The 23,629-nt window shown below is 52.6% G+C and overlaps 1 protein-coding gene across 1 annotated transcript; it reads left to right on the top strand.

The window, feature by feature from the left end:
* Window positions 1-659: 659 nt before the first annotated feature.
* On the top strand, window positions 660-22,806 carry mcm7 (minichromosome maintenance complex component 7). The gene is made up of 15 exons (XM_067458172.1): window positions 660-834; window positions 1,798-1,877; window positions 2,016-2,180; window positions 4,432-4,556; window positions 7,848-8,028; window positions 9,937-10,074; window positions 10,241-10,390; window positions 10,829-10,943; window positions 11,145-11,276; window positions 13,567-13,650; window positions 13,729-13,940; window positions 19,263-19,528; window positions 19,937-20,105; window positions 21,097-21,206; window positions 22,459-22,806. The coding sequence occupies exons 1-15, from the start codon at window positions 804-806 to the stop codon at window positions 22,685-22,687; spliced, it is 2,187 nt and encodes a 728-aa protein (XP_067314273.1). The 5' UTR covers window positions 660-803; the 3' UTR covers window positions 22,688-22,806.
* The last annotated feature ends 823 nt before the right edge of the window (window positions 22,807-23,629 follow it).

Below are 23,629 nucleotides of genomic sequence, written 5' to 3'. Positions count from 1 at the left end.
GAAATAATATACACATTAGATAATCTTTACTGATATTACCAACAATAAACATGGGGAAAGTGTTGTGTTTCCCACAGGATACACAGGAAAATGCTGTAAAATGTCTCAAATTATTTTTAATCAACTTTAACATGGTATGGAGAATTTAAATTGTGTTATTTATGAGTAAAACATGTTTAAAATTGATATTGTTCAACATTTTAAGGCTGTATCTCTCACAAGACTAGCAAAGCATAAGCCGAATAAAAGAACACTTCATATTTAATCGTGTTTTATGATTTGGAAAAGCTTGGTTTGTCCCACAATCGCTCATAATTGCTGCTCATATATCATAAAGCCCCGGGCGCGTCAACTCTTCCCGTCAAGACACAAATGGCGATTTTAGCGCTAATATCTTTAATATGAATGTCTTTCCCAAAGTTCGTCATATACAACACCTGGTGCTAAACATATTATTAATATTTGATTGTGCTACTGGATTATTTAGAGCATGTGCATCTTTTGAAATGTTTTCTGGAAATATATGTCAAAAAATAAATAAATAAAAACTTTGAAAGCGCACAGCTATTGGTCCTTCCGCTCACGTGACACATCACGTTTGTGAGTTTCTCGCGCCACAAGTGCAGCCCCGCCCTCACGTTCACCCAGACGCGCTGTGATTGGCGGAGAGCGCCAGCAGACTCGCGCCAGTTTTTGCAGCTGCTCTCGAGCCCGTGTTGCTTGTCCAGTCGCGAACGCGTTTCCTCCGCGATATATCCACACATTCAGCTCGGAGGCGCGAGAATCCTCATCCCGCGGTAACCATGGCACCGAAGGACTACATGGCGGAGAAGGGTGAGTGGCGAGCGCGCTTCTGGCGCACTTTAGCGCGTCTCAGCTCGAGTTCTGTATCTGACGCGCGCTAAAGCTCGAATAAACCAGCTAACGTTATATCCGTCGCGTGTGCGCGATGCGTGTCTGCGCTGGAGCGGCGCGTGTGTTTGTGCTCGTTGTGTGTGGTGTTTCGCTGTTTGTGTAACTTTTGGTCTTATCGTCCCTCGCGGGAGTTGCGCGCGCTTGCGCTGAAGTGCCCGGATGGAGTTGTGGAACAAAGAGCGGCGGCGCGCGGAGAGCACGTGCTGGCGTCACAGCGCTTTCCCGGGCAAAAGTTTAACACTTCCGACCTGTGTGTGTGTGTGGCGATCCGTACATGATCTGCAGCGGTGTTCGCCGTTAGGGTTAGGGTTATGCCTCTTTAAAGCGCGGGTGAACCGACCGCACGGCTCTAGCTCGTGAAGCGCGGAGGGATCGCGGGAGCGGCGGTGGCGCGAGCACCATGTGCTGCTTTGTTTACAATAACAGCGGCCATCGAGTGGCGCAACGCGCGCGGCGCTTCAGAGCGAGGAAAACACCAGAGCACGCGGACACGCGCGTCTAACGACAACAATGCGATGTTTCGCGCGGATCCCTCGCGCCAGCTTCTGTTGAGCGGTCAGTCGTAACGGTGAGTGTGTGAAGCCGAGCTCGCGCTGGTCCGGTGAGTACCGTGAGTCTCTGAGGCGGTCTCGGCGACTTTGATTCGGGTTTGGCTTGTTTGTTTACGATTACTCATCCTCCGCGCGCTCACGTGACTCTGTTTGTGCAGCGCTGTGGCCGCGCGCTCAAACTTTTCCTGCACGCGCACAAACATGAACGTATGTGTGATGTTTTGCTAATGTGTGTGTGTGTGTGTGTGATGTTCTGCTGATTTGTGTGTGTGTGTGATGTTCTGCTGATTTGTGTGTGTGTGATGTTCTGCTGATGTGTGTGTGTTTCCAGAGAAGTGCAAGCGCTTCCTGCAGGAGTTCTACAGCGAGGATGAGTCCGGGAAGAAGCGGTTCAAATACGGCGCGCAGCTGGTGAGAGCCGTGTGTGTGTGTGTGTGTGTGTGTGTGTGTGTGTGTGTGTGAGAGAGAGAGAGTGAGCAGACTGTGTGAGAGAGAGCGAATGAGCAGAGTGTGTGTCCCGCTCATAACTGTGTGTGTGTGTGTGTGCAGGTGTCGTTGGCGCACCGTGAGCAGGTGGCTCTGCTGGTGGATCTGGATGATGTGGCGGAGGAAGACCCAGAGCTGGTGGAGAGTGTGTGTGAGAACGGCAAGCGGTACGCAGGACTGTTCGCGGACGCGGTTCATGAGCTGCTGCCCGAGTACAGAGAGCGAGAGGTACACACTCACCTACACACACACGGTTCATGAGCTGCTGCCCGAGTACAGAGAGCGAGAGGTATACACACACACACACACACACACACGGTTCATGAGCTGCTGCCCGAGTACAGAGAGCGAGAGGTACACACTCACCTACACACACACGGTTCATGAGCTGCTGCCCGAGTACAGAGAGCGAGAGGTATACACACACACACACACACACACACACACGGTTCATGAGCTGCTGCCCGAGTACAGAGAGCGAGAGGTACACACACACACGGTTCATGAGCTGCTGCCCGAGTACAGAGAGCGAGAGGTATACACACACACACACACACACGGTTCATGAGCTGCTGCCCGAGTACAGAGAGCGAGAGGTACACACTCACCTACACACACACGGTTCATGAGCTGCTGCCCGAGTACAGAGAGCGAGAGGTATACACACACACACACACACACGGTTCATGAGCTGCTGCCCGAGTACAGAGAGCGAGAGGTATACACACACCTACACACACACGGTTCATGAGCTGCTGCCCGAGTACAGAGAGCGAGAGGTATACACACACACACACACACACACACACACGGTTCATGAGCTGCTGCCCGAGTACAGAGAGCGAGAGGTACACACACACCTACACACACACGGTTCATGAGCTGCTGCCCGAGTACAGAGAGCGAGAGGTACACACTCACCTACACACACACGGTTCATGAGCTGCTGCCCGAGTACAGAGAGCGAGAGGTACACACTCACCTACACACACACGGTTCATGAGCTGCTGCCCGAGTACAGAGAGCGAGAGGTATACACACACACACACACACACGGTTCATGAGCTGCTGCCCGAGTACAGAGAGCGAGAGGTACACACTCACCTACACACACACGGTTCATGAGCTGCTGCCCGAGTACAGAGAGCGAGAGGTATACACACACACACACACACACACACACGGTTCATGAGCTGCTGCCCGAGTACAGAGAGCGAGAGGTACACACACACACGGTTCATGAGCTGCTGCCCGAGTACAGAGAGCGAGAGGTATACACACACACACACACACACGGTTCATGAGCTGCTGCCCGAGTACAGAGAGCGAGAGGTACACACTCACCTACACACACACGGTTCATGAGCTGCTGCCCGAGTACAGAGAGCGAGAGGTACACACACACACACACACACGGTTCATGAGCTGCTGCCCGAGTACAGAGAGCGAGAGGTATACACACACCTACACACACACGGTTCATGAGCTGCTGCCCGAGTACAGAGAGCGAGAGGTATACACACACACACACACACACACACACACGGTTCATGAGCTGCTGCCCGAGTACAGAGAGCGAGAGGTACACACACACCTACACACACACGGTTCATGAGCTGCTGCCCGAGTACAGAGAGCGAGAGGTACACACTCACCTACACACACACGGTTCATGAGCTGCTGCCCGAGTACAGAGAGCGAGAGGTATACACACACACACACACACACGGTTCATGAGCTGCTGCCCGAGTACAGAGAGCGAGAGGTACACACTCACCTACACACACACGGTTCATGAGCTGCTGCCCGAGTACAGAGAGCGAGAGGTACACACTCACCTACACACACACACACGGTTCATGAGCTGCTGCCCGAGTACAGAGAGCGAGAGGTACACACTCACCTACACACACACACACGGTTCATGAGCTGCTGCCCGAGTACAGAGAGCGAGAGGTACACACTCACCTACACACACACGGTTCATGAGCTGCTGCCCGAGTACAGAGAGCGAGAGGTACACACTCACCTACACACACACACACGGTTCATGAGCTGCTGCCCGAGTACAGAGAGCGAGAGGTACACACTCACCTACACACACACACACGGTTCATGAGCTGCTGCCCGAGTACAGAGAGCGAGAGGTATACACACACACACACACACACACACGGTTCATGAGCTGCATGCCCGAGTACAGAGAGCGAGAGGTACACACTCACCTACACACACAGCTACACGCACACAGCTACACACACTCACCTCCAAACGCATCTACAAACGCTCTACTCACACACGCTACACACACTCACCTCCACACACAGCTACACGCATCTACAAACGCTCTACACACACGCGCTACACACACTCTACAAGTGTTCAGTGTGTCTGGCTTCATCTGTGTGTATCACTCATATTGGCCTGTGAATCCTGTGTGTGTGTGTGTGTGTGTGTGTGTGTGTGTGTGTGTGTGTAGGTGGTGGCGAAAGATGCCTTGGACGTTTACATCGAGCACCGGCTGATGATGGAGACGAGGGGTCGTGACCCCGCAGACATGCGGGACTCCAGGAACCAGTATCCCTCTGAGCTCATGCGCAGATTGTGAGTCACACACACGCACACACACACACACACACAGAACCGAATCACTGATACCCCTTTTCCACCCAGGCAGTGCCGGTGCTAGTTCAGAGCCTAGATGTAAATCGGTTGTTTGTGTTTCCACCGCACCGCTCCGGCTCTGAGTCAGGGAAACTGGTTCTTAGGTAGCACCCAAACATCGCTGCGCTAGGAGGAGGAACCGCGTACGTCAGCGGCTGGAGCGGGGTCAGCGTGACTAGGGCTGGGTGATATGGAGCAAGAAATCTCTCTCGATATATCTCTCTATCTTTACAGGAAAAATAACCCCCTAAAAACTACAGCAAAAACAAATGTGCCAAATACCACACACTCTTCTTTACTGAAGTGCAGAGAGGGTCATGTAGGAACACTGCTTTTGTGACTTTAAATAAACTCCCTGATTACACAAATAAGAATAACTTAAAGGAGTACTTCAGCGCTGGGAAGATGAATCTGTAGTTAAACTGGGTCATCAATGCAGTAGAAATGTGAAATTAGTTTTGAATATGGTGCCTTCTAGACTGAGAAAAGACAGAAAATGTATTTTTGTCCCATGGGGATGAAAGACTACAATTCCCAGAATGCCCTGTGAGGCCATTCCCAACGCCACTAACTTGATTACTGTGACTGAGTTGAGGACACTACAATTAAGAACTGAACAATCATCTGAATATACTCCAGGGTTTCTACTGATACAAAGCCATATGCTAATCGCTGAAGATACCCTTTAACTGTAAAATAAAAACGAATAATACACAGCCTTCTTTTCATTCATTTCATGCTTTCATGATAAGGTCATAAGATGACCCAAAGACTCCTCTTTTACACCGTAAGCATCCTGCAGAAAGATGGGCAGGACTGAGATGCTAATAAACGGATGTTCTCATAACACCACTTCCTGTTACATTTGTATCAAAACTCAAACAGTAGCTGTCGCGCTCTTAACTAAAGCGTGAGCGCCTCATGCGGAGCGCGCACACGAGCCGATATTCACTTGTTTTCCAGTCACAGAACGACGTACGAGCGTCAGAAGGTCGGCTATATGATACAGCAGAAGAGCGCTGCGCCTCAGGACACCCGGGGGGGTCTCGTATTTCCCTCTTGGTTAACACATGTAGACCTGTTCATCATCATCCCCTGATAAAGCTGACAAAATAATAATGATGATGATATTGCAATCACTTTTAAATGTGTTTAAATGATATGCGATCATTTTGCCATTTTAACCGTAAGCCATGTGATCAGTTAGACCCAGATCATAAGCTGGCGTGATTGCGAGCGCGTCTCGCAGCAGTAGTGTCAGTCACCTGACTGGGGGAAACCTGCCATTCCAACTATGATGGACATTAATATTTCTTTGAGTTTTAGCAGTTGTGTAAGAAGGAAATTCATGGTCTCTAAACTGAGTCTTGAACAACGCGCGTGTGCTTGTTAGCATGATAACTAATCCGCACCTGGTTGCGGACGCCGCCGTGTTCAATGAGACGAGGGGCGGGGGAACAGAAGCACAGAGAAGGCACACAAGCGAAGTGGCGGAATCAGAATTAAATATAAACAACATATCAATATATACGATACGTCCAAATCCATATCGCGTTTAAAAAATATCTGGATATGTTTTGGAGAGATCGCCCACCCCTAACCCTGACCAACACACTTATGACCGCCATTTTTTTTTGACTAGCAGCTAATCAAGCTAACAGCTGCTGGATTGTAATCTCCGTCTACGAAACACGGTCAGCTGTACGACTGCGCTGGAATCGCGGCGTTTTGATGCCGATGTAGGATGATGAAGCCATGAGCCATTGTTGATTGGGCTCGTTTGAGATGCATCGGCGCGGGCTGTGCAGACCGATCACCGTATACAGCGATATAAGACCTGGCTCTGTGCTGCCTTCCTTTCTGCCTCTCTCCGGATCTACTTCTGTGTGTGTGTGTGTGTGTGTGTGTGTGTGTGTGTGTGTGTGTGTGTGTGTGCTCCTCCACAGCGCTGCGACCCGAACCAGACTAAAGTATTTAGAATATATACACTTATTAAAGCTGTACTGTAGTGATTCAGGATAAGACGACAGCACGCTCTATGAAAGGATTCATGATATATACGTTTAGTAATCTTTAAACACATGATAACGGACTGCAGCTTTAACGACTGCTCTTGTTCCTCAACATGAGATGCTAACGTGTGTGTGTGTGTGCTAACGTGTGTGTGTGTGTGCTAACGTGTGTGTGTGTGCTAACGTGTGTGTGTGTGCTAACGTGTGTGTGTGTGCTAACGTGTGTGTGTGTGCTAACGTGTGTGTGTGTGCTAACGTGTGTGTGTGTGCTAACGTGTGTGTGTGTGTGTGTGTGCTAACGTGTGTGTGTGTGCTAACGTGTGTGTGTGTGTGCTAACGTGTGTGTGTGTGCTAACGTGTGTGTGTGTGTGCTAACGTGCGTGTGTGTGTGTGTGCTAACGTGCGTGTGTGTGTGTGCTAACGTGCGTGTGTGTGTGTGCTAACGTGCGTGTGTGTGTGTGTGCTAACGTGTGTGTGTGTGTGTGTGTGCTAACGTGCGTGTGTGTGTGTGCGCTAACGTGCGTGTGTGTGTGTGCTAACGTGCGTGCGTGTGCGCGCTAACGTGCGTGTGTGTGCTAACGTGCGTGTGTGTGCTAACATGCGTGTGTGCTAACGTGTGTGTGTGTACAGGAAACAGTGCGCGACTACAGTTCTTTTGCACTTGATGCCTGACTTAATCATAAGTATCATAATCATAATCAAACGCACTTTTCATCTTGAAGAATCTTAAAGTGCAACAATGGAAAAGGGAAAAATAACAAATGAATAAAAAGTAAAACTATAGAATAAAACACAACACACAAGCCTTTCTAAACAGAAGTCTTCAGAAAAAACTCAAGACTTAAACACAAGCAAATATTGAGCTTCGCTCGCAGAAGCCTGAGCCCTGACGCTCTCCCACAATCCCTTGTGCTGTTGCTCGGGGTCGCTCCTATAGAGGGCGCAACAGGAGGAGGATTGCTTAGTAAATAAAACATCTTCACTGTTAGTAGAGGCGCTGGCAGATAGAAGTAATTCTCACACACACACACACACACACACACACTAATGCATTCATGCAGATGTCATCTCTATCTGTCTGATTCAGAACAAGCAGAAATCTGTGAGAAATATAACATGCCAGCATCTGGTCTCAGACTGGAGCTACACACACACACTCTTGCTCAGTGTCTGGCTTCATATATGTGTGTGTGTGTGTGTGTGTGTGTGTGTGTCTCAGTGAGGTGTACTTCCGGCCCCCATCGACCCTGAAGCCGAAGGTGGTGCGTGATGTGAAGGCCGACAGCATTGGGCAGCTGGTGACCGTCAGAGGGATCGTCACCCGGGCAACCGAGGTCAAGCCCATGATGGCCGTGGCCACGTACACATGTGACCAGTGCGGCGCGGAGACCTACCAGCCGGTGAGTGTGTGTGTGTACCAGCCGGTGAGTGTGTGTGTGTGTACCAGCCGGTGAGTGTGTGTGTGTGTACCAGCCGGTGAGTGTGTGTGTGTGTACCAGCCGGTGAGTGTGTGTGTGTACCAGCCGGTGAGTGTGTGTGTGTGTACCAGCCGGTGAGTGTGTGTGTGTACCAGCCGGTGAGTGTGTGTGTGTGTGTGTGTGTGTGTACCAGCCGGTGTGTGTGTGTGTGTACCAGCCGGTGAGTGTGTGTGTGTACCAGCCGGTGTGTGTGTGTGTGTGTGTACCAGCCGGTGAGTGTGTGTGTGTGTGTGTGTGTACCAGCCGGTGAGTGTGTGTGTGTGTGTGTGTGTGTGTGTACCAGCCGGTGTGTGTGTGTGTGTGTGTACCAGCCGGTGAGTGTGTGTGTGTGTGTGTGTGTACCAGCCGGTGAGTGTGTGTGTGTGTGTGTGTGTGTGTGTGTGTGTGTGTGTGTGTGTACCAGCCGGTGAGTGTGTGTGTGTGTACCAGCCGGTGAGTGTGTGTGTGTGTACCAGCCGGTGAGTGTGTGTGTGTACCAGCCGGTGAGTGTGTGTGTGTGTGTGTACCAGCCGGTGAGTGTGTGTGTGTGTGTGTACCAGCCGGTGAGTGTGTGTGTGTGTGTGTACCAGCCGGTGAGTGTGTGTGTGTGTGTGTACCAGCCGGTGAGTGTGTGTGTGTGTGTGTACCAGCCGGTGAGTGTGTGTGTGTGTGTGTACCAGCCGGTGAGTGTATGTGTGTGTGTGTACCAGCCGGTGAGTGTGTGTGTGTGTACCAGCCGGTGAGTGTGTGTGTGTGTGTGTACCAGCCGGTGAGTGTGTGTGTGTGTGTGTGTGTACCAGCCGGTGAGTGTGTGTGTGTGTGTGTGTGTGTGTGTGTACCAGCCGGTGTGTGTGTGTGTGTGTGTACCAGCCGGTGAGTGTGTGTGTGTGTGTGTGTTTACCAGCCGGTGAGTGTGTGTGTGTGTGTGTGTGTGTGTGTGTGTGTGTGTGTGTGTGTGTGTGTGTACCAGCCGGTGAGTGTGTGTGTGTGTACCAGCCGGTGAGTGTGTGTGTGTGTACCAGCCGGTGAGTGTGTGTGTGTACCAGCCGGTGAGTGTGTGTGTGTGTGTGTACCAGCCGGTGAGTGTGTGTGTGTGTGTGTACCAGCCGGTGAGTGTGTGTGTGTGTGTGTACCAGCCGGTGAGTGTGTGTGTGTGTGTGTACCAGCCGGTGAGTGTGTGTGTGTGTGTGTACCAGCCGGTGAGTGTGTGTGTGTGTGTGTACCAGCCGGTGAGTGTATGTGTGTGTGTGTACCAGCCGGTGAGTGTGTGTGTGTGTGTGTGTACCAGCCGGTGAGTGTGTGTGTGTGTGTGTACCAGCCGGTGAGTGTGTGTGTGTGTGTGTGTACCAGCCGGTGAGTGTGTGTGTGTGTGTGTGTACCAGCCGGTGAGTGTGTGTGTGTGTGTACCAGCCGGTGAGTGTGTGTGTGTGTGTACCAGCCGGTGAGTGTGTGTGTCAGAGATGGGGACTCGAGTTTGAGACTTAAGTCGCACACACAGTGACTTCAGACTCGACTTGGACTCGAGCTGCGGGACTCGTGAACTCTGTTTATTTTTGGTAGGGCTGTCAAAATTAGCGCGGTGTGCATTTTCTGTTTGATTAGTTGGAGAAATTGATGTCAGCCATAGACGTAGGCTAGTACAGCAGCAGTAGCAATAATAGAGACTTGACTTGGACCTCAGAACACACACACACACACAGGTGTGTGAAACACTGGCCGGGTTTAAATTGGGCTCATAATTACAGTTAACTGTCCCCGCTCATGTACTTCCACTAAAGCGGCGCAGAGAGGTGTGTGTGTGTGTGTGTGTGTGTGTGTGTGCGCCTCCGCTAACTCTCCTCTCTCTCTCAGATCGCCTCTCCCAGCTTTACTCCGCTCATCATGTGTCCCAGTCAGGAGTGTGTCACCAACAAATCTGGAGGCCGGCTGTACCTGCAGACCCGAGGGTCAAAGTTCGTCAAGTTCCAGGAGCTGCGCATTCAGGAGCACGTGAGTGTGGCGCCGTCTCTCATTACACGTCAGCTTAATGGAGACCGGGATCACTTGTGTTAGATCTTCGAGTGTGTGTGCCTGATGATTTGTGTTAGCCGCTCGGAGCGATCAGGTGTGTGTGTGTGTGTGTGTGATGTTGATCTGTGGTTGTGTTGTTCCTCAGAGCGATCAGGTGCCGGTGGGGAATATTCCTCGCAGCATGAGCATCTACGCCCGCGGAGAGAACACGCGTGTGGCTCAGCCCGGAGATCATGTGGCGGTGTCTGGGATATTCCTGCCTCTGCTGCGCTCGGGGTTCAGACAGGCTGTGCAGGTGAAACACACACTCATACGCGCTCGCACTCACGCGCACACACACACACATGCAACTCACAAACTCACTCACGCTCTCTCGCTCACTCACACACACACATAGTCACTTACATGCTTACACACATGCTCACTCACACACACAAACTCGCTCGCAGGCTCGCTCACACACACACACACACACACACATATTCTCACTCATTCACACTCACGCTCACATACATGCTCGTTCGCTCACACACACACATGCTCACACTCAAACACGTGCTCACACACACTCGCTCTCACAGAAGATAAACAACATAACCGACAGAACCACGCATCGCCCATTGATTCTAAACGCGTCACATGACCTCGAGTGTAGTTCCTTAGTTCAGGTGTATCTGTTGGTGTGTGTGTAGGGTCGTGTGTTTAACTGTGTGTGTGTGTGTGTGTGTGTCAGGGTTTGCTGTCAGAGACGTATCTGGAGTGTCACAGCATCACGCTGATGAATAAGACCGAGGATGATGAGCTGGGATCTGAAGAGCTGAGCGACGAAGAGCTGCGGCAAATCACAGGTAACGCCGTGTGTGTGTGTGTGTGTGAGACGGGACAGTCAGAAAGAGCCTCTGAGCTGACGTGTGTGTGTGTGAGACGGGACCGTCAGAAAGAGCCTCTGAGCTGACGTGTGTGTGTGTGTGAGACGGGACCGTCAGAAAGAGCCTCTGAGCTGACGTGTGTGTGTGTGTGTGTGTGTGTGTGTGTGTGTGTGTGTGTAGAGGAGGACTTTTACGAGAAGCTGGCGGGCTCGATTGCTCCGGAGATCTACGGTCATGAGGATGTAAAGAAGGCTCTGCTGCTGCTTCTGGTGGGCGGAGTGGAGCAGGCCCCGCGCGGCATGAAGATCAGAGGTCAGTAACCCTGAGGTCAGGAACCCTAACCTAACCCTAAGGTCAGAGGTCAGGAACCCTAACCCAACCCTAAGGTCAGAGGTCAGGAACCCTGACCCAATCCTAAGGTCAGAGGTCAGGAACCTTAACCCTAAGATACTATACCCTCACTATTTTGTTTTGCGCAGCGTGATTCTGCCTCATTCGAGCGTCAAGTTGGCGAGAATACCGCGATGTGAGCGTCTTGCGTGAGTGGTGCTTTTTGTGCATTCACGCGTTTGAAGCGAATTCGCGTCTACACCCGATTTGAAATTTTTTAACTTTGGCGTCAATTCGCGCCACGTTAACCAATGAGGAGCCTGCTTGCTGCTGTCATGTGGTAAAGTGACGTGATGAGAAACCCTCCATAATTAAAAAATACTTATTTTGTCACTAAATGTAGTTTTAAGGCTTTTCATCAGTTGATAATGTAGTTGTTTAAAGCTAAAATATGTGGTTTATTTATTAAAGACAGCGCCTATTTATAAAATAATACTCTTGTGTTTGTAGTTGAGCTCCAGGCGATCAGCGCTCGTTAACCCCGGCGAGAGCAGCATGTCCTGGGTCAGATCTCCTGCGTTTGCCGCCGGCTCGGACGGCTCTGTAGCGGCTAAACATCAGAGATTATTCCTCTTGTGTGCATCTAACGGGCGATCTGTGGTCTAATGAATCTATTATTGCCGACCAAATCATTTTGACTGAGGGCAAAGTAAAGTTTCATAACGTCATATTTTTTAAGGATATAAAAATATACATGCAGTGGTAACCCAGGTAACGGTAATGCGTTTGCTGAGCCACCTTTGTGTGGCTGTTAATGCTTAATATTTAATGAAAATGAAGGGCAGAGTGGTGTTTAACGGCATTCCTCATGGAGCGCCTTGAACGCGCGTCTATTTCGCTTCAAAGGCTCGATTTCTACGAGCGTCCAATTCGCTGCGGACGTGCAAATGTATTCAACACGTTCACACGTCACACTAGACGCGATTTTGGCGCTCTATTCGCACTCGGTGTGAGCGTAGCATTATACACAGGCATCGCAATGTTTGCAGTGAACTATTTCGGTTTTTAAATCAAAATGGCCCCACGCAACACTTCGCCCTGACCTCTTCATATCTGCGTTCCACTCCACTTTAAGACACGCACTTGCAAACTTCCCTAAGCACTTCCCCTTGGGGGAATCCCTGCCGACATTTTGAAGTGCGTTCCACTTGAAGTGGACAAGGGAAGTTTATATGGACAGACCCTTGCCCCTCGATTTGGACCGAGTGAGCGAGTCTACTTCATATGTACACTTCAGGCAGCTTCATATACCACAATGCAACGCGATTGTGACGTCACTGCATATCGCGTTTCATTTACCCCACCACAAACAACTATAACTATTTTAAAAAACATTTAAAACAACCCAAACACATCCATATACATATAGAAGGCTGCATTAAACAATTTCGTAAAGGTAAAAAATAAATAATATATCAACTCCATAGTGGATTCCAAGTGATCAAGGGCTTAGGGCGTTCCAATTCAGTCCATTTGCAAAGTTTCCGCCAGTAGTGGGCACTCATGCAGCGTAAGCAATGACGCACATCCGAGTGAACGAGACGGAGGGAAGTTTGCGAGTGAAGGGCATGATAAAAACCAAATGGATGAGTATTTTTGAAATCAAAACGGACGATCGCTGATAACCGATATGGTGTCCAATATTGCACCCTGGTGGTCAAATGTTTAATTGCTTCAAGACTCGCACTACAACCTGCAGACTAAAATGCATTTGATTAATTGATAACAAATTAACGTGACTGACGGAAGTCTTAACGTCAGCTATCGATCGTGGATTAATCATGGCCACCTCCAGTAGTGAGGATGAGTTTTCTTCTTAAGCAGAGAGGGACTCATGTCCATCGTCCATCGCTGATCGCGTAGAGGAGGGTTCAGCTCGTTACCCAGCGGGATTATCCACACCGAGCCAACGCTCGCTTTAGTGAAGGGCTGTGCGAGATCTCGTCTGCGATATCGGAAATGTTGTTTTACCGGGGGTATATCCCTTACACACCCAGAGTGTGTGTGTGTGTGTGTGTGTGTGCGTGCGTACACTGCGTGATGTAGAAGATTAGACTAGGATTTCACCGACGCGAAAACACAAAGTCGAACCTGTTCGGAAATCTTTTCTAGCGGATGAAAGTTGTGGAGGCGGTGTGCAAAGGCCTTAAGACAGTGATTCTGAAGCTGTGTGTGTGTGTGTGTGTGTGTGTGTGTGTGTGTGTGTGTGTAGGGAACATCAACATCTGTCTGATGGGCGATCCAGGTGTGGCCAAGTCTCAGCTGCTGTCCTACATCGACCGCCTCGCTCCCCGCAGTGAGTCCGTGTGTGTGTGTATGTGTGAGAGAGAGTGTGTGTGTGTGTGTGCTCCTGCCTAACCTCTGCTGTTCTCAGGTCAGTACACCACTGGCCGTGGCTCCTCTGGTGTGGGTCTGACCGCAGCGGTCATGCGTGACCCCGTCACCGGGGAGATGACCCTTGAGGGCGGAGCTCTAGTGCTGGCGGATCTGGGCGTGTGCTGCATCGACGAGTTCGACAAGATGGCCGATGCCGACCGCACTGCCATCCACGAGGTCATGGAGCAGCAGACCATCTCCATCGCCAAGGTAAAGGGCTGGCCAAATAAACCGCTTCATGATCGGTACCGCGTGTGTGGCCGCTTTGACACCGCAGGGCCTCATGCACGATTTGGTGACCCGCTTACATCATCTTCTAGAAGCGAGCCGTGTCCGATATTTGCATTTACACGTCACACTGGCGAAACAGCCCACGGTGTTTTTAACCGGAACAGGAAGTAAAGCGGCGCGATATGCAGCGGACGCTGCACTTCTCCACATCTTAGAGCTCAGCGTTTGCTCTCGTAAGGCGGAGAGAGAGAGAGAGAGAGAGAGAGCCTTTGATTGCAGCTCGAGTCCTCGTTCGCCTCCGTCTCCTTCCCAACGCCTCGTGTTTACTGGGGAAGATCCGACCGGACCGGCGGACGCTAATGCTCGTATCCGGATCATCACATCGGCTTTATCCCCACACATGAGTGAGTCTGAGTCTGACCTGAGGATGCACGTCCACCTGTCCTATCCGATCTGAGCCCCACGAGAGGGAAGATCGGGAACCGGTCTCTTCAACCATGCAGTGTGAATGCGGCCTAATGGACCATAACCGGTCATAATGTTCTGATTATGTTCCGACGTCATTTGTCACTCGTGTATTGTCGCAGAGGGAGGCGGACGTGAGTGAGTTTAAAATGCTCCAACTACTTTAAAAGTCGACATCTGGGCACATTTCGGCTTTTATGAACAACCTGCATGACCTGGAGAACACACACACACACACACACACACACACAGTGTGCTTGTGTGTAAATCAAAGCTTCTGGTTTATCAAAACTGTTTAATTTACACTTGGGCACATAAATGTCTCCGCAAACCGGATATAGATCTGATCCGTTCCCGCAGATATGCAGATTTACTGGAGTTCACGTCACCGAGGTCGTTAGATAAGAGCTGCGCTTATTGATCATCAGCGAATTATTTCACAATCAAAGACGGCGATATGAGCGAGTGCGGACACACACTGATCAGATTGTTCAGCTTCTGCACTTTAATGAAGATGAGTGTGTGTGGAGTTCCTGCGACTTCACTCTCGCTTTAATTTGCAGTAGTTTGTGCGTTGCCACAGGCGGGTGTCAGGCGGGTGTCAGGACGAGTGTCAGGCGAGTGTCAGGCGAGTGTCAGGCGAGTGTCTGGCGAGTGTCAGGCGGGTGTCAGGCGGGTGTCAGGACGAGTGTCAGGCGAGTGTCAGGCGAGTGTCAGGCGAGTGTCTGGCGAGTGTCAGGCGAGTGTCAGGCGAGTGTCAGGCGAGTGTCAGGCGAGTGTCAGGCGAGTGTCTGGCGAGTGTCAGGTGTCTGGCGAGTGTCAGGCGAGTGTCAGGCGAGTGTCAGGTGTCTGGCGAGTGTCTGGCGAGTGTCAGGTGTCAGGCGAGTGTCAGGTGTCTGGCGAGTGTCTGGCGAGTGTCTGGCGAGTGTCTGGCGAGTGTCTGGCGAGTGTCAGGCGAGTGTCTGGCGAGTGTCAGGTGTCAGGCGAGTGTCAGGTGTCTGGCGAGTGTCTGGCGAGTGTCTGGCGAGTGTCTGGCGAGTGTCTGGCGAGTGTCTGGCGAGTGTCAGGCGAGTGTCAGGTGTCTGGCGAGTGTCAGGTGTCAGGCGAGTGTCAGGCGAGTGTCAGGCGAGTGTCAGGCGAGTGTCAGGCGAGTGTCAGGCGAGTGTCAGGTGTCTGGCGAGTGTCTGGCGAGTGTCAGGTGTCTGGCGAGTGTCAGGTGTCTGGCGAGTGTCTGGCGAGTGTCTGGCGAGTGTCTGGCGAGTGTCTGGCGAGTGTCTGGCGAGTGTCTGGCGAGTGTCTGGCGAGTGTCTGGCGAGTGTCTGGCGAGTGTCAGGCGAGTGTCAGGCGAGTGTCAGGTGTCTGGCGAGTGTCTGGCGAGTGTCTGGCGAGTGTCTGGCGAGTGTCTGGCGAGTGTCTGGCGAGTGTCTGGCGAGTGTCTGGCGAGTGTCAGGCGAGTGTCAGGCGAGTGTCAGGACGAGTACCAGGTGTCTGGCGAGTGTCAGGCGAGTGTCAGGCGAGTGTCAGGTGTCTGGCGAGTGTCTGGCGAGTGTCTGGCGAGTGTCTGGCGAGTGTCTGGCGAGTGTCTGGCGAGTGTCTGGCGAGTGTCTGGCGAGTGTCAGGCGAGTGTCAGGCGAGTGTCAGGTGTCTGGCGAGTGTCAGGTGTCAGGCGAGTGTCAGGCGAGTGTCAGGTGTCTGGCGAGTGTCTGGCGAGTGTCTGGCGAGTGTCTGGCGAGTGTCTGGCGAGTGTCTGGCGAGTGTCAGGCGAGTGTCAGGCGAGTGTCAGGCGAGTGTCAGGTGTCTGGCGAGTGTCAGGTGTCAGGCGAGTGTCAGGCGAGTGTCAGGCGAGTGTCAGGCGAGTGTCAGGCGAGTGTCAGGCGAGTGTCAGGCGAGTGTCTGGCGAGTGTCAGGCGTCTGGCGAGTGTCTGGCGAGTGTCTGGCGAGTGTCAGGCGAGTGTCAGGTGTCTGGCGAGTGTCTGGCGAGTGTCAGGCGAGTGTCAGGTGTCTGGCGAGTGTCTGGCGAGTGTCAGGCGAGTGTCAGGCGAGTGTCAGGCGAGTGTCAGGCGAGTGTCAGGCGAGTGTCAGGCGAGTGTCAGGCGAGTGTCAGGCGAGTGTCAGGCGAGTGTCAGGCGAGTGTCAGGCGAGTGTCAGGCGAGTGTCAGGCGAGTGTCAGGCGAGTGTCAGGTGTCTGGCGAGTGTCTGGCGAGTGTCAGGCGAGTGTCTGGTGTCTGGCGAGTGTCAGGCGAGTGTCAGGACGAGTGCCAGGCGAGTGTCAGGTGTCTGGCGAGTGTCTGGCGAGTGTCAGGCGAGTGTCAGGTGTCAGGACGAGTGTCAGGACGAGTGTCAGGACGAGTGTCAGGACGAGTGTCAGGACGAGTGTCAGGACGAGTGTCAGGACGAGTGTCAGGACGAGTGTCAGGACGAGTGTCAGGAGGAGTGTCTGGCGAGTGTCTGGCGAGTGTCTGGCGAGTGTCAGGCGGAGTGTCAGGCGGAGTGTCAGGCGGAGTGTCAGGCGGAGTGTCAGGCGGAGTGTCAGGCGGAGTGTCAGGCGAGTGTCAGGCGAGTGTCAGGCGAGTGTCAGGCGAGTGTCAGGCGAGTGTCTGGCGAGTGTCTGGCGAGTGTCTGGCGAGTGTCTGGCGAGTGTCTGGCGAGTGTCTGGCGAGTGTCTGGCGAGTGTCTGGCGAGTGTCAGGCGAGTGTCAGGCGAGTGTCAGGCGAGTGTCAGGCGAGTGTCTGGCGAGTGTCTGGCGAGTGTCTGGCGAGTGTCTGGTGTCTGGCGAGTGTCAGGACGAGTGCCAGGACGAGTGCCAGGCGAGTGTCAGGTGTCTGGCGAGTGTCTGGCGAGTGTCTGGCGAGTGTCAGGCGAGTGTCAGGCGAGTGTCAGGCGAGTGTCAGGTGTCTGGCGAGTGTCAGGCGAGTGTCAGGTGTCTGGCGAGTGTCTGGCGAGTGTCTGGCGAGTGTCAGGCGAGTGTCTGGTGTCTGGCGAGTGTCAGGCGAGTGTCAGGACGAGTGCCAGGCGAGTGTCAGGTGTCTGGCGAGTGTCAGGCGAGTGTCAGGACGAGTGTCAGGACGAGTGCCAGGCGAGTGTCAGGTGTCTGGCGAGTGTCAGGCGGGTGTCAGGCGAGTGTCAGGACGAGTGCCAGGCGAGTGCCAGGCGAGTGCCAGGCGAGTGCCAGGCGAGTGCCAGGCGAGTGCCAGGCGAGTGCCAGGCGAGTGCCAGGCGAGTGCCAGGCGAGTGCCAGGCGAGTGTCAGGCGGGTGTCAGGCGGGTGTCAGGCGGGTGTCAGGGCGAGTGCCAGGCGAGTGCCAGGCGAGTGCCAGGCGGGTGTCAGGCGAGTGCCAGGCGAGTGCCAGGCGAGTGCCAGGCGAGTGCCAGGCGAGTGCCAGGCGAGTGCCAGGCGAGTGTCAGGCGAGTGTCAGGCGAGTGTCAGGTGTCTGGCGAGTGTCAGGTGTCTGGCGAGTGTCAGGTGTCTGGCGAGTGTCTGGTGTCTGGCGAGTGTCAGGCGAGTGTCAGGTGTCTGGCGAGTGTCAGGCGAGTGTCAGGACGAGTGCCAGGCGAGTGTCAGGACGAGTGCCAGGCGAGTGTCAGGTGTCTGGCGAGTGTCAGGCGAGTGTCAGGCGGGTGTCAGGCGAGTGTCAGGCGGGTGTCAGGCCGAGTGTCAGGACGAGTGCCAGGCGAGTGTCAGGCGAGTGTCAGGTGTCTGGCGAGTGTCAGGCGAGTGTCAGGCGAGTGTCAGGCGAGTGTCAGGCGGGTGTCAGGACGAGTGTCAGGACGAGTGCCAGGCGAGTGTCAGGTGTCAGGCGAGTGTCAGGCGAGTGTCAGGCGAGTGTCAGGCGAGTGTCTGGCGAGTGTCTGGCGAGTGTCTGGCGAGTGTCAGGTGTCTGGCGAGTGTCAGGCGAGTGTCAGGCGAGTGTCAGGCGAGTGTCAGGCGAGTGTCAGGCGAGTGTCAGGCGGGTGTCAGGCGGGTGTCAGGCGGGTGTCAGGCGGGTGTCAGGCGTCTGGCGGGTGTCTGGCGGGTGTCTGGCGGGTGTCTGGCGGGTGTCTGGCGGGTGTCAGGCGAGTGTCAGGCGGGTGTCAGGCGAGTGTCAGGCGGGTGTCAGGCGGGTGTCAGGCGGGTGTCAGGCGGGTGTCAGGCGGGTGTCAGGCGAGTGTCTGGCGTCAGGCGGGTGTCAGGCGGGTGTCTGGCGAGTGTCAGGCGAGTGTCAGGCGAGTGTCAGGTGTCAGGCGAGTGTCAGGCGTCTGGCGGGTGTCAGGCGAGTGTCAGGTGTCAGGCGAGTGTCAGGCGGGTGTCAAGACGAGTGTCAGGTGTCAGGCGAGTGTCAGGTGTCAGGCGAGTGTCAGACGGGTGTCAAGACGAGTGTCAGGTGTCAGGCGGGTGTCAGGCGAGTGTCAGGTGTCAGGCGGGTGTCAGGCGAGTGTCAGGTGTCAGGCGAGTGTCAGGCGGGTGTCAGGCGGGTGTCAGGTATCAGGCGAGTGTCAGGCGGGTGTCAGGCGGGTGTCAGGCGGGTGTCAGGCGAGTGTCAGGCGGGGGTCAGGCGGGTGTCAGGCGAGTGTCAGGCGGGTGTCAGACGAGTCGGGGGCTTTGAGGATTGTGTGTTTGCTCTAAATGCTCCTGTCGTCGTCTGCCCAGACTTGAGTTGTTTGAAACATTCAGAAGGGTGTTTTCTTTGAGCAGGTCAAATTAAAGGTTTAGTTCATATATCGGACTGCTGTATTTGACACAATTGTATACGTGAGGATGCGGTGCATCGTGATGATCGTAACCGAACCGTGAGACCAGTGTAGGTTCAGACTGCTGCCACTGGATCCTGAGTGATCACATGTCTCCTCTCCGTCTCAGGCTGGGATCATGACGTCTCTGAACGCTCGCTGCTCCATCCTAGCGGCGGCTAACCCGGCGTACGGCCGCTATAACCCTCGCAAGAGCCTGGAGCAGAACATCCAGCTCCCAGCAGCCCTTCTGTCCCGCTTTGACCTGCTGTGGCTCATCCAGGACAAGCCAGATGCAGACACTGACCTGAGGCTGGCCCAACACATCACATACGTCCATCAGCACTGCAGACAGCCACCCTCACACTACAGCCCCATCGACATGAAGCTCATGAGGTACACACACACACACACACTGACCTGAGGCTGGCCCAACACATCACATACGTCCATCAGCACTCTAGACAGCCACCCTCACACTACAGCCCCATCGACATGAAGCTCATGAGGTACACACACACACACACACACACTGACCTGAGGCTGGCCCAACACATCACATACGTCCATCAGCACTGCAGACAGCCACCCTCACACTACAGCCCCATCGACATGAAGCTCATGAGGTACACACACACACACACACACACACACACACCAGCTCAGATCGCCCCTCACATGTGTGATTGGTCATATTTTTGTGAACCTGAATGTGTCTGAATCACACGTCTTCCCCTGTGTTTGGTGCTGAACACACTCCTGTGTGTGTGTGTGTGTGTGTGTGTGTGTGTGTGTGTGTGTCAGGCGGTACATCAGTAAGTGTAAGCTGAAGCAGCCGGTGGTCCCAGAGGCTCTGTCTGACTACATCACAGCGGCGTATGTGGAGATGAGGAAAGAGGCTCGGGTCAGCAAAGACACAACCTTCACCTCAGCCAGAACTCTGCTGTCCATCCTGCGGCTCTCCACGGCGCTGGTGAGTCTCTCTCTCACACACACACACACACACAGCCCTGGTGAGTCTCTCTCACACACATCAGCGGTCTCTGGTCTGATCCGGTCTGAAGTGGTTCTGATGTGGAGGCTGGTGTTTAAAGTGCTGTTTGTGCAGGTAGCTGTGCTCATGTCTACTGTAGAGACGGCACTTACGACACACGCCTCCGTTCACACACTCGTCTCTCAGGTGTCCTGTGCGGTCCATCATGCCTGTTGTCGTGGCGACGGTCACCTCGTCTCTCAGGTGTCCTGTGCGGTCCATCACGCCTGTTGTCGTGGCGACGGTCACCTCGTCTCTCAGGTGTCCTGTGCGGTCCATCACGCCTGTTGTTGTGGCGACGGTCAGCTTTGCGGGGTGGGCAGTCAGCCTCAGTCACGCCGCTGTGCAAACCCATGCAAAACTGACCGCACGCGACCTGACCCGCTGACCTAACCTGCTGACCTGCCGCCTGACCCGCCGCCTGACCTGCTGACCTAACCTGCTGACCCGCTGCCTGACCTGATGACGCGCTGACCCCACCCGCTGACCCCACCTGCTGACCTGCCCCTTGACCCGCTGCCTGACCCGCCACTTGACCCGCTGACCCTGAGCCGCTGCTCCGCTGGAGGACTCTGAGACTAGCTGGTGTTGAGAGGCCGAGACTTGGGCAGTTGCTGCTTTCCCAGAAGGCATTGCACTTGTCTCGGTCTGACAGTGCCGGCACAGCTCATCGGTTTGCTGGAGGATGCTGGGAGACGTTAGAGGAGCATGGCTTATTTAATTATATAAACTCTAATACTGACCTGCCAACATTGTCTCTCTCTGATAAATTAAAATAAGCTGATAACATCACTGTTTCCTCCAGAACGACTGTACAGCCAAATCTAATTCTGCTGCAGTATTGTCCTGTTTAACACTGAAGCTGCTCTGACACAATCGGCGCTGGAGAAGAGCGATAGAAATAAAGATGAGTGTGTGTGTGTGTGTGCAGGCGCGTCTGCGGATGGTGGATGTGGTGGAGAAGGAGGACGTTAACGAGGCCATGCGGCTGATGGAGATGAGCAAAGACTCGCTGCAGGCCGACAAGACCAGCAACACCAGGTGCGCTGACCTTTGACCTTCGCTCTCTCCATAGCGAGCACCAGAGCCATAGAGAGTTCCACACACGATGATCAGAGCTCAATAGTTCCACACACTCCGCTCCGTCCGTCTGTTAGCGCAGGGTTAGGCCGCTGCACCACATGAGCAGTGATTTCTGGCTGATGTTAGCACAGGATGGGCTTCGGCTCGGCTTTACTGAAGCGGTTTATTCTGGGCAGAGATGAACAGAAGACATTAATGTTTCCCTTCAGCGATCTGATGTTATTTAGGTCAAGAGAGTACATCATGATTTACAGCATTGAGGGTGTAGCCAATCACGGGCATTTCTGTTGAAAATGACCAATCACGTGTTTAGTTTACTGTGAATGAGAATCCTCTCCGTATTGATCAAAACTAGTTTCATACGTCTCAAGTGAATCTTAGTGCAAGTTTCCCTTCCCATGATCTACAAATCCTCTCAGAACAAACCACAGACACGATTGAAAGATTTATCGTGAAGTTTAGTCAATGTTTGTTTTTCATTACTTTATAATGTTCCTTACAATTAGCCTAATTTAACACATCAGTACAACTAAAGGAACAACAATTTATATTTCCCCCCAAGGGGAAGAGAAGTTTACATGCCCGACGGAAAAGAGGATTAAAACGACAATAACGAATGAATAACTAACGAATGACCCAAAATGCACGATTGATTCTGTGTTCATTAGTGTAAGTGGCGATAGTGGACAATAGTGTAATATATAATGACCTGAAGGTGGCGCTGTTGACGCTCCGCAGCCTCTGGAGGAGAAATCACAACACGAGACACTGAGCTAAACACTCAACATGTGAATATATTTATAACATGATACAGTTAAACATCCTCACATGACCAAGAGTGAGTTTTCCTGAACACCATCAGGGCTGAAAATGACACTGATTTCATACGACAGCTCCATAAACTATTAATTAACATTAATTACTGACATTTTAGATGAAATATTGACTGTTTTTGTTCAGCAGCGAAAATAGATCCAAACAGCAGAACCGTAACGCGTCTCTCAGCAACAGTTACTGAACGATTCAGTGTTTGATCAAAGATTAAATAACCTGTTTGTAAACGACTCCCTCTTTCTTAAATGAATCAGTCATTCGAATGAATCATTTGAATGAATCGACTCAATGACTCTATGACTAAACCACCAGTAGGTGGCAGCAGGCATGTTTAAACATACTTTGTGACCCCTGACCTCTGACCTCTGTTGTGCAGGGCGCAGCGTCCGGCGGATGTGATCTTCTCTCTGCTGCGTGAGCTGGCTGGTGAGGGCGGAGCCAGGGCAGGTGGGGGCGGAGCCAGGGCGGTGCGAGTGGCGGAGGCGGAGCAACGCTGTGTGTCTCGCGGCTTCACTCCGGCTCAGTTCCAGGCGGCCCTCGACGAGTACGAGGAGCTCAACGTCTGGCAGATCAACCAGGCCCGCTCGCGCATCACCTTCGTCTGAACACACACTTTCACGCACACACACTCCCTGATCCCCTGGTTGAGCTTCTCCATCTGATGTTGCTTTGTTTGCTTTGCTTTTTAATCTGTTAACTTTCTGAAATAAATGCTGTAAATAGATGAGGTGTGTTCTCCTATCCATGAGCGAGTGACTTCCAGATTTAATTAGATTAAAACTGCCTCTAGATCCGTGTTATATGATAATAGATTTTATTTATGACGCACTGTTCATTCCTGAGAGTCTGCTACACTGGAACAGGAAAAATAAATGACTGAAGGAAAAATATAGAATAATAAAAACAATCATTTCTGAACAGAAAAGTCTTCAGTTCAGATTTAAACTTTACACACTCCCCTAAAGGATTATTAGGAGCACACACTAATACTGTGTTTGACCCTTTCGCCTCCAGAACTGCCTTAATTCTCCGTGGCATTGATCAACAAGCTGCTGAAAGCATTCTTTAGAAATGTCGGCCCATATTGATAGGAGAGCATCTTGCAGTTGATGGAGATTTGTGGGATGCACATCCAGGGCACGAAGCTCCCGTTCCACCACATCCCAAAGATGCTCTATTGGGTTGAGATCTGGGGACTGTGGCGGCCATTTTAGTTCAGTCAACTCATTGTCATGTTCAAGAAACCAATCTGAAATGATTGGAGCTTTGTGACATGGTGCATTATCCTGCTGGAAGTAGCCATCAGAGGATGGGGACATGGTGGTCATAAAGGGATGGACATGGTCAGAAACAATGCTCAGGTAGGCCGTGGCATTTAAACGATGCCCAATCGGCACTAAGGGGCCTAAAGTGTGCCAAGAAAACATCCCCCACACCATTACACCACCACCACCAGCCTGCACAGTGGGAACAAGGCATGATGGATCCATGTTCTCATTCTGTTTACGCCAAATTCTGACTCTACCATCTGAATGTCTCAGCAGAAA

This window comes from Pseudorasbora parva, chromosome 11, assembly GCF_024679245.1.
Source record: "Pseudorasbora parva isolate DD20220531a chromosome 11, ASM2467924v1, whole genome shotgun sequence".
Classification (NCBI taxonomy): domain Eukaryota; kingdom Metazoa; phylum Chordata; class Actinopteri; order Cypriniformes; family Gobionidae; genus Pseudorasbora; species Pseudorasbora parva.
The sequence above is the reverse complement of the archived record's forward strand: the minus strand, read 5'-3'. Positions and strand labels throughout refer to the sequence as shown.